Source organism: Narcine bancroftii, chromosome 2, assembly GCF_036971445.1.
Source record: "Narcine bancroftii isolate sNarBan1 chromosome 2, sNarBan1.hap1, whole genome shotgun sequence".
Lineage (NCBI taxonomy): Eukaryota > Metazoa > Chordata > Chondrichthyes > Torpediniformes > Narcinidae > Narcine > Narcine bancroftii.
Window position 1 is genome coordinate 71,482,935 of NC_091470.1, and position 13,532 is coordinate 71,496,466.

Consider the following 13,532-nt stretch of genomic DNA (forward strand, 5'->3'; position numbering starts at 1 on the left):
GTATTTAACAATTTTCCACAAAATAATTCTAGTGTGGGCAGTACCAAACTAATTCATTCAATTACAAACAGATGTTCCTATTACCATTCTATCTGGTAAACAAATCAAGACCGTGCTTAAGTGCAAAAATATTTAAATAAATTGTTTGACTTCAACATTTAGTATTAGATTTGTTATCAGTTCTTTTTATGTGCAATGACTATAACTCATCTCTTGAGGTATGGCTGCATTTTGCTACCTTGCTATTAGGTTTTACCATCATCCATGCATACTTGCACAGGCTATCTTTATTGCAATCATTCTGCCAGTAAACAACATTTCTTCTGTTCAGATTGGCTCCAGCACACGCATTATACCACCACCCTCCACCTGGGATCCCACTGAGTTCCAGTTTGGCACAGTTCTTATAATAATTGTCATTATCACAATCCTTTGTGGTGAATTTTTGGTTGTCATGAATATAAGTTTCTGTATCTTGTGTCAAAGCATCAGTTGCAGTTCCATGAAAAAGACCAAGTCTGATTTTGTATCTGGATTCTTCATTTTCAATAAGAAATGGGTCATATTCTCCCCACTTCACTTCGCCGTTCACATCGATTAGTTTTATTCCCAACTTATATTCATTTGACCTGCTAGTGAGTTGATGCATGAACTCATTGCCCAGCCAGTGATCACCATTAACAAAGCCAAATCCTTGCTTGTACTCCTGCCATGTTCTGTCAAAGTCCACGGAGCTATTAACAGTTATGTGCTGGATTACTGTCCACCCACCTTCTGCACTCTGCATGTCACAATAAACAACTATAAGATCCTTCATTAACTGAAGGACATACAGCCCATCTTCAGCTTTGCCTTCTGACTCCTGAAAAATGTCATAACAGTTGCTCGGAAAACCTGCACAACACAAAAAGAACAGTTAATGCAGAAGTACAAGTTTAGGAATTTTCCATTTCAAATAAAGGAAGGTTGTCAAGTTCATTGCAAAATGAAAGAAAATAAGGCACATAATCCAAACTATATAATCAACTTTTAATTTTTTATCCAAAGGCCAATTTCTATTCAATGTTAGCATAACTTAAATAGTTGTTACATCATATTTTACTCTGGAAAGAATGCAGAGTTGTATTGACTGGCACAACTGTGAATATGGACTCACATGGACGTACACAATATTTGAAATGAAGCTAATTCAAACTTACCACCTTGCTGTCTCAAATTGAGTATGTGAGCATAATCTTCCAAGGATAGGAGATGTACATTCCTCAGTTCCACTGACAATTCGGAGCTTATCAAAATGGTGCACTTCAGCAACATCAGAAGGGTAATGTTGAAAAGGCTCCTCAAATACATCACAACTGTTGCATTCAAAGCAGTCAAGAAAATTAAACTACAAAAAGTTCCATAAATTTTGGGTCCAAAATATGGTTTAAACCATATTCTTTTCAATATTTTTATTAACATTGAAATTTCACACCAAAAATAAAGAGTACATATCGATACATGTTAAAATTCAAGAAGATTCATTACATTTAAATCACATCATTTCAAAGGTATCCACATTTTAATCAAATTGTGTTGAAAAATTATTTTATTGTTAACTAAAGGAAAATCTAAACCTACCAAGAAAGCTGCTTTACCAAAAAGACAGAATTCTTATCAGAATAATAAATTACCTCATTAATCAAAATTTCTACCTTCACAAGAAGTCAAAGATTATAAAAGAAACTCAAAAAGGGTCCCCATTGCGTTTGAAAATTTACATTCAAATTGGGCGTCTAATCTTTTCTAAATTTAATCATGACATGATGTCACATAACCATTGACCATGATGAGGTGGGGTAACTTCCCTCCATCTGTGCAACACTGCCCTCCTAGCCATAAGAGAAATAAAAAACAATATTCTATTCACACTACATTTTTGTCCCATATTACATTTCCAGTATAATTCTGAGCAGACTGGCTGGTAACAGTTCTAGCCACAGCACCAGATGGAGTCTGGAAACTAGATGTCAGTCCAAATTAACTGCTATAATTCTGATGATTTTCTTTTGTTCTGACAAGCATTCCTCTGTAAAATTATTCCTGGAGCAGCACATCAACTTTGGGAATAACCAATTGATATCTCATCTGATACAGTGTCTAAGCTATTGGTTTGCAATAATCAATTTTTGGCATTGATTGTAGAGAAACAAACAGTGAATATAGAGAAATCTGAGTGACTAACCTATTTAATGAAAATGTACAGAAAGGACAATTAAATTATGCATAATTATTGACTCATTTAATCTCAGGTATCAACTGATACCTCATCAACTAATTGATTTGTTTCAGTTAAAATTATAAAGCAGTGTGAATGTAACCATCCAGATACAAATTCTTTTTCAGATCATACATCTTTGGGCATTTTGTGTCTAAGTATAGTATTAAGGAGGCTACAAATTACTTTAAAATCCTACTCTTTAAACTGGTCCTTCAATCGTAATTCTAATAAAATAGATACAAATGGAGCCACGTAAATCTATCAGAACTTACCTTACAATTAGTAGTAGTTTCAGTTAAAGAAACACAGCACATCTCAGCATAGCATAAAAATGTGTGAAGCAACTTGTCAGTATCTATTCATATCTTATTTCACTTTTGCAAATGCTGACATATCAGTTCAATGTACAATTAGTTCTTGATATCAATAGCCAAAGTCTAACATGGTGAGTCTGTAGAATTTCAAATGTTGTTAACTGCACCCTTTGAACTATATTGGAGAATGATAGAATTACTTTCAGTTACTTTTGGTTGAATCAGTTCCCATGGGTCACGTCCTCTTTCTTACTCTACTGTGAGTTTGGGTAAGATGAGACTTCAGATGGATCCACAATTTTCTTCCTTTTTTATGTCTACAAAAAATGACCATGTTATGTGAAGTAAACATGATGGGTTAAAATATATTTTTGATATACAGAATTGGAGTTTACAGAGGGTAAGTGGTACTTAAGTTGTAAATATCTTTTCAAAGAAAACTCTTCAGATAATACTTCTATTGCATTGCATCATTTGTCTATTTGTTTGCTATATTTTTGGCACAGACTAGAAGGGCCAAAGGGGCCTGTTTCTGTGCTGTAATGCTCTATGGTTCTCTATGGTAATGTGTGTATATAATATTGCAGCTTTCTTGAACTTTGAATACTTGACAACCAATGAGTTTGGTCACTGCTGTAATAAAGGAAATATGAGAGTTAATTTGTGGTAAACAAAGATACTATGATGTGAAAATGACAAGATTTTTATTTGCAATAACAGGGTACATACTGTATTCACTGTATGCAACATTTCTGGAGATAGAAAGAGATAATATTTAAGTTGGGAAGAACTGTGATTAAGCAGTCTGGGTGGAGGCAAAAGATGTACACTGACATTTTGGGTCGAGACCCTACTTCAGTTTTGACGCAGTCTTGACCCCAAATAATATATTCAAATAGGAGTTGGATGTTGCCATATTGGCTAGTCCCAATTGTTACTCTAATGTCTTGCTTGAGAAAAATTGTCATTGGCCCATTTCCTTTGGAGCAGTAATTCTCAATCTTTCCTTCTCAATCACATCCCACCTTAAGCAACCCCTTCCTAATCACAGAGCACCAATGGCATAGGGATTACTTACAGTGGTTTGTGAATGGAAAGAAAAAGAAAAACCACTGAGCTAAAGGGATCAAGGATAAGGAGAGAATGGAGGAATGGGGCAGCTTTTCATTTTTTAGATACTGCTTGATCTGCTGAGTTCTTCCAGTTTTTTTTTGCACCAGATTCCAGCATATGTAGACACTTTCGTCATCTTAATATTTAAGGTTCAATGACCTTTCATCAGAACTGAAAGCAAATAAGCCTCAAGTTGCTAGTAAAGGAAATTATCAATTACCAAAACTAATATTGACGCAAAATAAGCTACTCCCTTTTACAATAGACAACCTTTCCTTTAGAAAATGGGAAAAAAAGGGGATTAAAAGAATAGAAAATTGTTTTTCAGGAAGTAGATTCTTATCCTTTGAACAAATGAGAGATAAGTACAATATAACTGGAGATACAGCGCTGGCATATTACCAACTGAGATCCTACTTGAAAGATAAATTAGGAAGCAATTTGAGTTTACCAGAGGGAAGTAACCTTGAATATGTGATTACAGATACAATGTTAATCAAAAGATTTATAACAAATATGTATATTAAACTGCAAGAAAAGGAGAATGAGGAAACAAATGGTAAAACTAAACAAAAATGGGAACAAGATTTAAATATAAAGATAAAAAAGGAAACATGGGAGAAATTATGTTCTGGAACGATGAGAAATACAATAAATACGAGGCTGCGTATGATACAATATAATTGGTTACACAGACTATACATTACACCGCAAAAGTTAAATAAATGGGACCCAACAGTATCTGATAGATGTTTTCGATGTAAAAAAGAAAGGGGAACAACAATTCATGCAATCTGGACATGTGAGAGAGTAGAAAAATTTTGGAATGATCTCAATCAGATATTAAATAAAATAACAGAAAACAATATACCAAAGAATCCAGAGATCTTTCTCCTAAGTAACATAAAAAATAAAGAATTTGGAATTGACTTGGAAGATGCACAAAAAAGATTTGTTAAGATAGCCCTAGCCGTAGCAAAAAAATGTATTATGTCAACCTGGAAATTGGAAGATAATTTGAAAATACAACAATGGTATATAGAAATGAATAAATGTATTCCATTAGAAAAAATAACATATAGTTTAAGAAATAATATTGAAATATTCGAACAAGTATGGGAGCCTTACATTAAATACAATAGCGAAAACCTACCGGGAACAAACATTACCTAAGTTGATGGAAGGAGAAGAAAAGAAAAGAATGGACTCAGTAGAATTTCTGGTGTATTTTTGTTGAATGACAACATTGTCTGACTGGCTTAATGCAACCTAGATTGTATACCTAAAATGGATGAGAGGGGGGGGGGGGTGGGGGGGTGGCTTGGGAGGAGGGAGGGGGGGGGGGAGAAAAAGTCACTGTATATGTGTGAAAAAGAAAAAGTGTATATCATGGCTAACGTGATTTATGGTGTGAAAAATAAAAAATTTAATAATAAAAAAAAAGTTGCTAGTAAAGGGCAGTGACGGCTGTAATAGCGTAATACAGTCTGTAATAGATCAGGAGAGACGAAGACAAAATTGGTGAACCCAGCTGAAGTAGGTCAAGACTGGTGAATAAACTATGTGTCTGGGGAAATTTAAAATGTATGGTAAATGGAATGTAAAAAAAAAACACACACAAGGGGATAACGCTGGAGATGCTGGAAATGAGAAACAAAACTGGAATGGCTAATGATCTAAATTCTTGAAATCAACATGGAGTCTGGAATACTGTGATGTACTTTACTGACAGTCAGGATGTTGTCATTGAACTTGTATTCAGCTTTCTTGAATAATAAGATATAGGAATAGAAGGAGGCCCATTGAGTCTGCTCTGGTATTTAATCATGAGCTGATCCATCCACCCACTCAGCCTCATTCCCTGGCTTTCTCCTTGTAACCCTTGATCGGCTGACTAATCAAATACCTGTCAATCTCTGCCTTAAATACACCCAATGACTGCTTCCACTGCTGCCTGTGGCAACAAGTTCCATAGACTCACAACCCCCTGACTAAAGACATTTTCCCACAATTCTGTTTTAAAATGAAGCCCTTTTATCTTGAAGTTATGCCCTCTTGTCCTAGAATTCTCTACCATGAAACATCCTTGCCACATCTAATCTGTCCAGGCCTTTCAGCATTTGAAATGTCTCTGAGGACCCTCATCCTTCTATTCCAACGAGTACAATCCAAGAGCTGACAATCGCTCCTCATAAGCTAGGTATCATTCTAGTAAATCTTCTATGAACTATCTCCAACGCCAGCACGTCTTTTCACAAATAAGGTGTCCAAAACTGCATATAGTACTCCAGGTGAGGTCTCACAAGTGCTTTACAGTCTCAAAATTGCATCCCTGCCCTTATATGCTATTCCTCTAGTAATATCAACATTACATTCACCTTCTTCAGTGCAGGAGACCACAGGAGGAAAAGTCAGAATGAGGGTGCCGTTTTAATTGTATAGTAAATGGAAAATGAAATCAAACTAGGGCACTGGGGATGTTGGAAATGAGAAACAAAGTGACATTGTTTGATGAAATTGAAGTGACATTGCCCAGGAGCTTGGACTTGTGCACTGAACAGAGGTATCATGCACAGTGAAAACAGGAGCAGAAAGCCATTTGGCCCTTTAACCCTGTTCCACCATTTGATCATACGACCTCTTTTTTCTCCTTATCCTTGATCCTTTTAGCCAATATGGCAACATCCAACTCTTATCTGAATGTATCCAAATGAAATGGCCTCAACAAACGTGGTAGGGAGTTCCATATCTCTGAGTGAAAAGGTTTCTCCTCATTTCAGCCCTAAATGGCTTATACAAGGGTTACCAAACTTGCTTAATGCAAGATCCACATAAGATAAACTTCAGAAGTAAAACAGACACATTAACATTGACTTTTCTGGTTTCTGCTAACTTGCTCTCCCTTTCCGTCCCAGTTTTCTTTCACTCAGCTCTCCACCCCCTTCCCTCTCTATTCATCTAAATATCCCTAGTCCCCTTGCTTGCTGTTGAGCCCTCCAGCCCAACTCTACCTATTACCTCCTGCTTTTGCTACCATGCTCATCCCCACCCCCCCACGCCTCTCCCCTTACTTTTTTAATCAGGTGCCTGCCGACAGTTTTCCATACCTTGACGAAGGTATGCAAACTCGAATCGTTAGTTATGCATTTTTATCTTTGCCGTATAAAGGACTCTATTTGACCTGCTGAGTTTCTCCAGTTTTGTGTTTTTACGACAAACTTCAGATGTTTGAGAGCCACAAGATATGACAATATTTTATATACACGCTTTTACTCTTACGTGCTTATTTTGTTGCATTTTAAATAAATATTAAGAAATATGCACGTTTTATTTATTCATGCATGCAGTTTTTAAACTGCTATTTGTATTAGCTTCAATCATCAAAAAGTAGGCACACCGTATATACGCATGTGTCAAATATTGTGGACAAATTTTTAGAGCAAAATTTAGGGGGTCAACTATTACACGCATACTACTTTTGACTGTGGTAAGTATCTGTGATATTCGGGGTGTCAGGAGCTCAGATGAACAGATAGGTGGCCGGGGCCAGGTAGTAAGTATGCGCTCAGAGTGTCAGGAGCACAGATGGGCAGGAGGGTGGCTGGGACCAGGTGGCAAGTCTGCATTTAGGCCATCGGGAGCTCTGATGGGCAGCCGGCTGGGACCGGGTGGTAAACCGGGAGCTCAGTTATGCAAGTGGGGCCAAGGCAAGAGTTTGCAACTAGATGGGCGGGTGGCCAGGGCCAAGGCAAGAGTGTGTAGTCAAGGCATCAGAAACTTGGATGAACTGTAGCTGGGGTCTAGGCGAGAGTACGTGGTCTGGGCAACAGGATCTCCCTGGCCAAGGCCAGGGAATATATGAAAATACACGCGAATATATGAAAGTCACACCTACTAAAACTACCACTGTGAGCACAGGTTCATACGATTCCTGTTGCAGCTAACCAATTTCCACAAGCTGCACATTACATGTCAAAGTGACTCATGAGCTGTGGTTTGGCCCCCTCTAGCTTAGCCCTTATCCTTAGTCCTTAACCCCCTTGTTCTCGATTTCTCATCATGAGAAATATTGTTCTTGTATCTAACCCAAAGTTCCTCAACATGATTATCCAACTGCACGAAAACCAACAAGGTCGGGTCAGATACAGCAATGAGCTCTCTGAACCCTTCTCCATTAACAATGGCGTGAAGCAAGGCTGTGTTCTCGCACCAACCCTCTTTTCAATCTTCTTCAGCATGATGCTGAACCAAGCCATGAAAGACCCCAACAATGAAGACGCTGTTTACATCCGGTACCGCACGGATGGCAGTCTCTTCAATCTGAGGCGCCTGCAAGCTCACACCAAGACACAAGAGAAACTTGTCCGTGAACTACTCTTTGCAGACGATGCCGCTTTAGTTGCCCATTCAGAGCCAGCTCTTCAGCGCTTGACGTCCTGCTTTGCGGAAACTGCCAAAATGTTTGGCCTGAAAGTCAGCCTGAAGAAAACTGAGGTCCTCCATCAGCCAGCTCCCCACCATGACTACCAGCCACCCCACATCTCCATCGGGCACACAAAACTCAAAATGGTCAATCAGTTTACCTATCTCGGCTGCACCATTTCATCAGATGCAAGGATCGACAATGAGATAGACAACAGACTCGCCAAGGCAAATAGCGCCTTTAGAAGACTACACAAAAGAGTCTGGAAAAACAACCAACTGAAAAACCTCACAAAGATAAGCGTATACAGAGCCGTTGTCATACCCACACTCCTGTTCGGCTCCGAATCATGGGTCCTCTACCGGCATCACCTACGGCTCCTAGAACGCTTCCACCAGCGTTGTCTCTGCTCCATCCTCAACATCCATTGGAGCGCTTTCATCCCTAACGTCGAAGTACTCGAGATGGCAGAGGTCGACAGCATCGAGTCCACGCTGCTGAAGATCCAGCTGCGCTGGATGGGTCACGTCTCCAGAATGGAGGACCATCGCCTTCCCAAGATCGTGTTATATGGCGAGCTCTCCACTGGCCACCGTGACAGAGGTGCACCAAAGAAAAGGTACAAGGACTGCCTAAAGAAATCTCTTGGTGCCTGCCACATTGACCACCGCCAGTGGGCTGATATCGCCTCAAACCGTGCATCTTGGCGCCTCACAGTTTGGCGGGCAGCAACCTCCTTTGAAGAAGACCGCAGAGCCCACCTCACTGACAAAAGGCAAAGGAGGAAAAACCCAACACCCAACCCCAACCAACCAATTTTCCCCTGCAACCGCTGCAACCGTGTCTGCCTGTCCCGCATCGGACTTGTCAGCCACAAACGAGCCTGCAGCTGACGTGGACTTTTTACCCCCTCCTTAAATCTTCGTCCGCGAAGCCAAGCCAAAGAAGAGAAAGAATCTAACCCATCTAATGTTATCAGACACAGGTACACATCCTTTATCCGGACATCTAAAATCTGGAAAGCTCCAAAAACCGGCATTTTTTTCCTGGTGCTGGTACAGCAGAGGGAGAGAGAGAGAGAGAGAGAGATGGCAGCGCGACTCGGGTGGGCGAGGGGGGAATAGAGACGGCAGCGCGACTCGGGTGGGCAAGAGGGAGAGAGACGCCAACGCGACTGGAAGGGGGTGGATACGGCAGCACAATTCGGGTGGGCTTAAATCTGGCTTTAAAAATCTGAAATTCGGAACACACTGTTCCCCAAGGGTTCCAGATAAAGAATTGTGTACCTGTATTCTAGCAACAATTATAATCTGAAGGGATAAAAGTTGAAATATGGAAAAGTTAATTTTAAAACACACAGAAGTGATTTGGCAGTTAATAAAGCTTATCATGTTCAAAGGTATCTGCAAAAGTGAACCCTGATCTACCATTTTGCACCTCCTATGTTTATATCAGATAAGGACTGAATCTGAGCCTTTCAGTGGGATACCGTTACGATACTGCTTCTTGATGGCATTTCATCAAACAACAGCAAATTTTGGCATTTTGTATTCAATGTCACCATTTCTAATATTGGCAAACTTACCGCAAAATTTGTTCAATTACCTCCTTGTCATAGGAAAATCATGTCACACTGCCACATGCAGGCATAAGTGGTACGACAGATAAAATATAACAGTGCAGGAACTCCACCTACTGACACAATATGGAGTCAATGAAGAATAGAAAATAAGGAAAAAAATTACAAAGCACATTTAAGGACAAACAAACAAAATTACCACAATATTTTTTTTCCACATTGACTCCGTTAAGCAAATGCATAATTACCGGTACATTGGGCAACGTGGCAATCACTGTCAAAAAAAAGTTTGAATAAATCACAATGCAATCATTCACGAAAAAAGCTTTTCAAAAAATATTTTGGCAAAATAATTTACAACTGTCAAAAACACAGCAGTTGGTTTCTTGAAACTTGCACTTTTTGGATTTACATATCTTTGTTGGTACAGCTTCATGGTAAATAATTGACAATTCCATGTGTTTATAATTGATTTCTTCAAAAGAACTTTAGTGATGGTTGCAATTAAGAGACATTTTAAATTTTTTTAAGTTCCTCCAATATCTCAGCCAATAACAAAAAGTGAATCATTACATATGGTCCAAAAAAAGTATGATTAAAGTCGTGGTTCAAAACCTTATCTATGCTGAGTTAACCAATAGTAATTAGATAAGAAGGAATAAGGTAAACAGTTATCAATTGCTGTCCACTAGCTCGTTGGAAATTGTATGAGCTCATACGCAGCAAAGCTTATCTGCAATATTTAATTGCATAAATTGTTAACACTCGTTGCTTTTGCTTCTCCATGGAATTATTATTTATTCAAGTCTTTGAGGACTAACAGTGTCCGTGAATCAATATCCCATATTCATACATCCCAAGTAACCGAACAATGAGGAGACAGAAGAAAGAAGTTATTTACTGAAGTAGACTGTGGCACAAAAAAATTATACAATTGCAAAATCATTCAAAAAGGTTAACAAGAAAAAATTCTCAAATGGATTAAAAATATTCCATGGAAAATATAAATTTCTATAAAACTGATGTCAACAGACATTTCTTATCTCCATTCCCTCTAATCATCTCAAATCTCACCAATTAGTAACAAAACTTTAAAACTGACAGATCAACCTGAACGTTACATACTGTATATCCCATGCAATTCAATGATATTTGAGTGCATGAGATACAAAACTTAAGCATTACATGGAAATGTGTAAAATAAACTGATGACACTAGCTAATTTCCACCATCACACAGTCAGGATTTGTCCAATGTTATAGTCTCTACATACAATGTTGATGAAATGTCATCTGGAGCGTGATAGCCCAATAGTTAGAAAAATAACAATTTACATAAAGTGAAAAATAGCATTTTGAGGTAACTTTAAAAGCAAAAAAATATTCATTGTAAAATACACAAATTTTGGTAGATTTAGTAGGCAATAGCCAAGGCAATGAAGTCATGATCAGCTGGTCATAATCTGTAACATATCCAGAATGCAAAATACTGCCCTTCCCAGCCAGGGCTCAATCACTGATCAACGTGCACAGCTGCAAATTCGAGAAATAACCTCCAGGTTAAATTCTTCATGTGGCAGCAGAACATTTCTGCCAGCACAAACTGGATTTTCAAACATCTCCCTCCACCCACCTACCCATCGGCTTGATCTACTGGGATCGTTGTCTGAAGAGTGCGTGCAAAATCATTGAGGACCCCTTCCACCCTGCACACAGGATCTTTCAGCTGCTCCAGTCAGGTAAGAGGTCCAGGAGTATCAAAGCCAACAGCACCAGGCTAAAGAATAGCTTCTTCCCACGGGCAGGGAGAATGCTGAATTCTCACATTAACCATCCAAGACTCTCATTTGTACAAAGCAATATTTATTTGTATAGATAAAATACTTGTCCTGCACATGTATTGTTTGTCTGTATGTGTATTAGGTCTGGTTGTGTGTCTGCATGTTTTGCACCGAGGACCGGAGAATGCAGTTTCCTTGGGTTGTACTTGTGCAATCAGATGACAATGACTTGACTTGGCTTGATGATATTTAATAGGATAATATAAATCCTTCAATTTATGGTGATTAGAGAACACAGATGGCCTGGGAAGGTAAAATGCTACACTCCCTCAACCACTTCCCTCTCCCATCTATATACAAAATTACAAGGAATAACTGAAAAGAATATACAAAGAGCTAATGAAAGAAGACCTAAAAAAATAAAGGATACTGAGTGGAAAAGACATCATTGTAAATTAAATCATAAACTTAGGACAAGAGGAAAAGGTTGAAAACAGAAACATTCTGGACCAGAATCTAAAAGCAACTCCTTTACCACAGTGACAATGAGCATTAGGTTAAAATTCAAAATCAAAAGGTAAACAAGAGGCTTAAAAAAAACCCACAATTTCACCTACAATTAAATTTGTGAAATAATGTACTTCTTTTAAACTGAAGCAAAAAAAAAAACACCTTGGAATCAGGAGAATTAACAATGCCTCAATATTGTCCTTGTGTAGGACATTAACCACATGGATGGGTATTTTGATTCAACAAGGAAATACAAATGGGATCAAAAAGAATTAAAGCTTAATTTTTTGTTCATTGGAAATAGATATTTAATGATGCTTCAAGAACTAGTTAGCAGTAGCAAAACTTTAAATAGGTAAGTTAAAATAGAAATAAAAGCAAGGTGAGGGAGGAGCAATGGATCTTAATATTCAACTTAAACCTTAAACTCAAACCTAACAAGTTTTCTATTAGGTAAACCCTACCCTGCTCTGATTCCACTGACTCCACCGTTTTTTTGTACATACTGCTGTACTCAATTATTTTCCCTCCAACTTTTCTTCTCCCCGCCTATAACATATAACCATATAACCATTTACGGAGCGGAAACAGGCCATGTTGGCCTTTCGAGTCCGCACCGGTTCACTGATTTTGAGTGCCCTCTTCAGGCAATGGTCCCGATGGGTTTGGCCCTCGAATTCCAACTTCAGTGGCTGAATTCTTGGCAAACTCCAAGAGTCTCTTTTAAAAGAAAGAAATTAGAAAGGCCAAAAAAAAGGCATGAAGAGGCTTTGGCTGACAGAGTAGAAATAAATCCAAAGGGTTTCTATAAGTACATTAAAAGTAAAAGATTAGTGAGAGATAAAATTGGACCCCTTGTAGATAGTGAGGGTAGGCTGAGTGAGAAGTCTGAGGAAATGGGGGAAATTTTGAATGATTTCTTTGCCTCAGTATTCACTAGGGAAAAAAATGTTGAACCAGAAGTAAAGAAAAATAGTGGGGAGGTCATGAAGCATATAAGGATAACCGAGGAGGTAGTGATGGCTGTGTTAAAAAAGATACAGGTGGATAAATCTCCCGGACCGGACAAAATATTCCCTAGGACATTCAGGGAGGCTAGTGGACAGTTAGTGGGGCCATTAACAGAGATATTTAGGATGTCACTGGCCACGGGGGAGGTACCAAAGGATTGGAGGGTGGTGCATGTAGTTCCTCTGTTTAAGAAAGGGTCCAAATGCAAACCTGGGAATTATAGGCCTGTAAGTCTGACGTCTGTGGTGGGCAAGTTAATGGAAAGTGTTCGGAGGGATGCTATTTACAAATTTTTGGAGGTACAAGGATTGATAGGGAGTAATCAGCATGGTCTTGTCAGGGGTAGATCATGCTTGACAAACCTGATTGAGTTCTTCGAGGGGGTTACAAAAAAGGTTGATGAAGGGAAAGCTGTGGATTTTGTCTATTTGGACTTTAGTAAAACTTTTGACAAAGTTCCCCATAGGAGGTTAGGAAAAAAGGTGGAGGCATTAGGTATAAATAAGGAGGTAGTGAAATGGATTCAGCAGTGGTTGGATGGA

General features: G+C 38.6%; 1 protein-coding gene across 1 annotated transcript; it reads right to left on the bottom strand.

Moving 5' to 3' along the window:
- Positions 1-78: 78 nt before the first annotated feature.
- Positions 79-6,724, bottom strand: LOC138752875 (fibrinogen-like protein 1-like protein). Its single transcript, XM_069915488.1, has 3 exons — positions 6,706-6,724; positions 1,200-1,355; positions 79-894 (listed from the first exon to the last, which is right to left on the bottom strand). The coding sequence occupies exons 1-3, from the start codon at positions 6,722-6,724 to the stop codon at positions 200-202; spliced, it is 870 nt and encodes a 289-aa protein (XP_069771589.1). The 3' UTR covers positions 79-199.
- Positions 6,725-13,532: the final 6,808 nt, after the last annotated feature.

Bases quoted from the DNA above. Each gene is read 5' to 3' on its own strand.
- LOC138752875 (XM_069915488.1), bottom strand. The intron at 895-1,199 runs GTAAGTTTGAAT...TGTGTTGTGCAG, and splicing joins CAATTTGAGACAGCAAGGTG to GTTTTCCGAGCAACTGTTAT.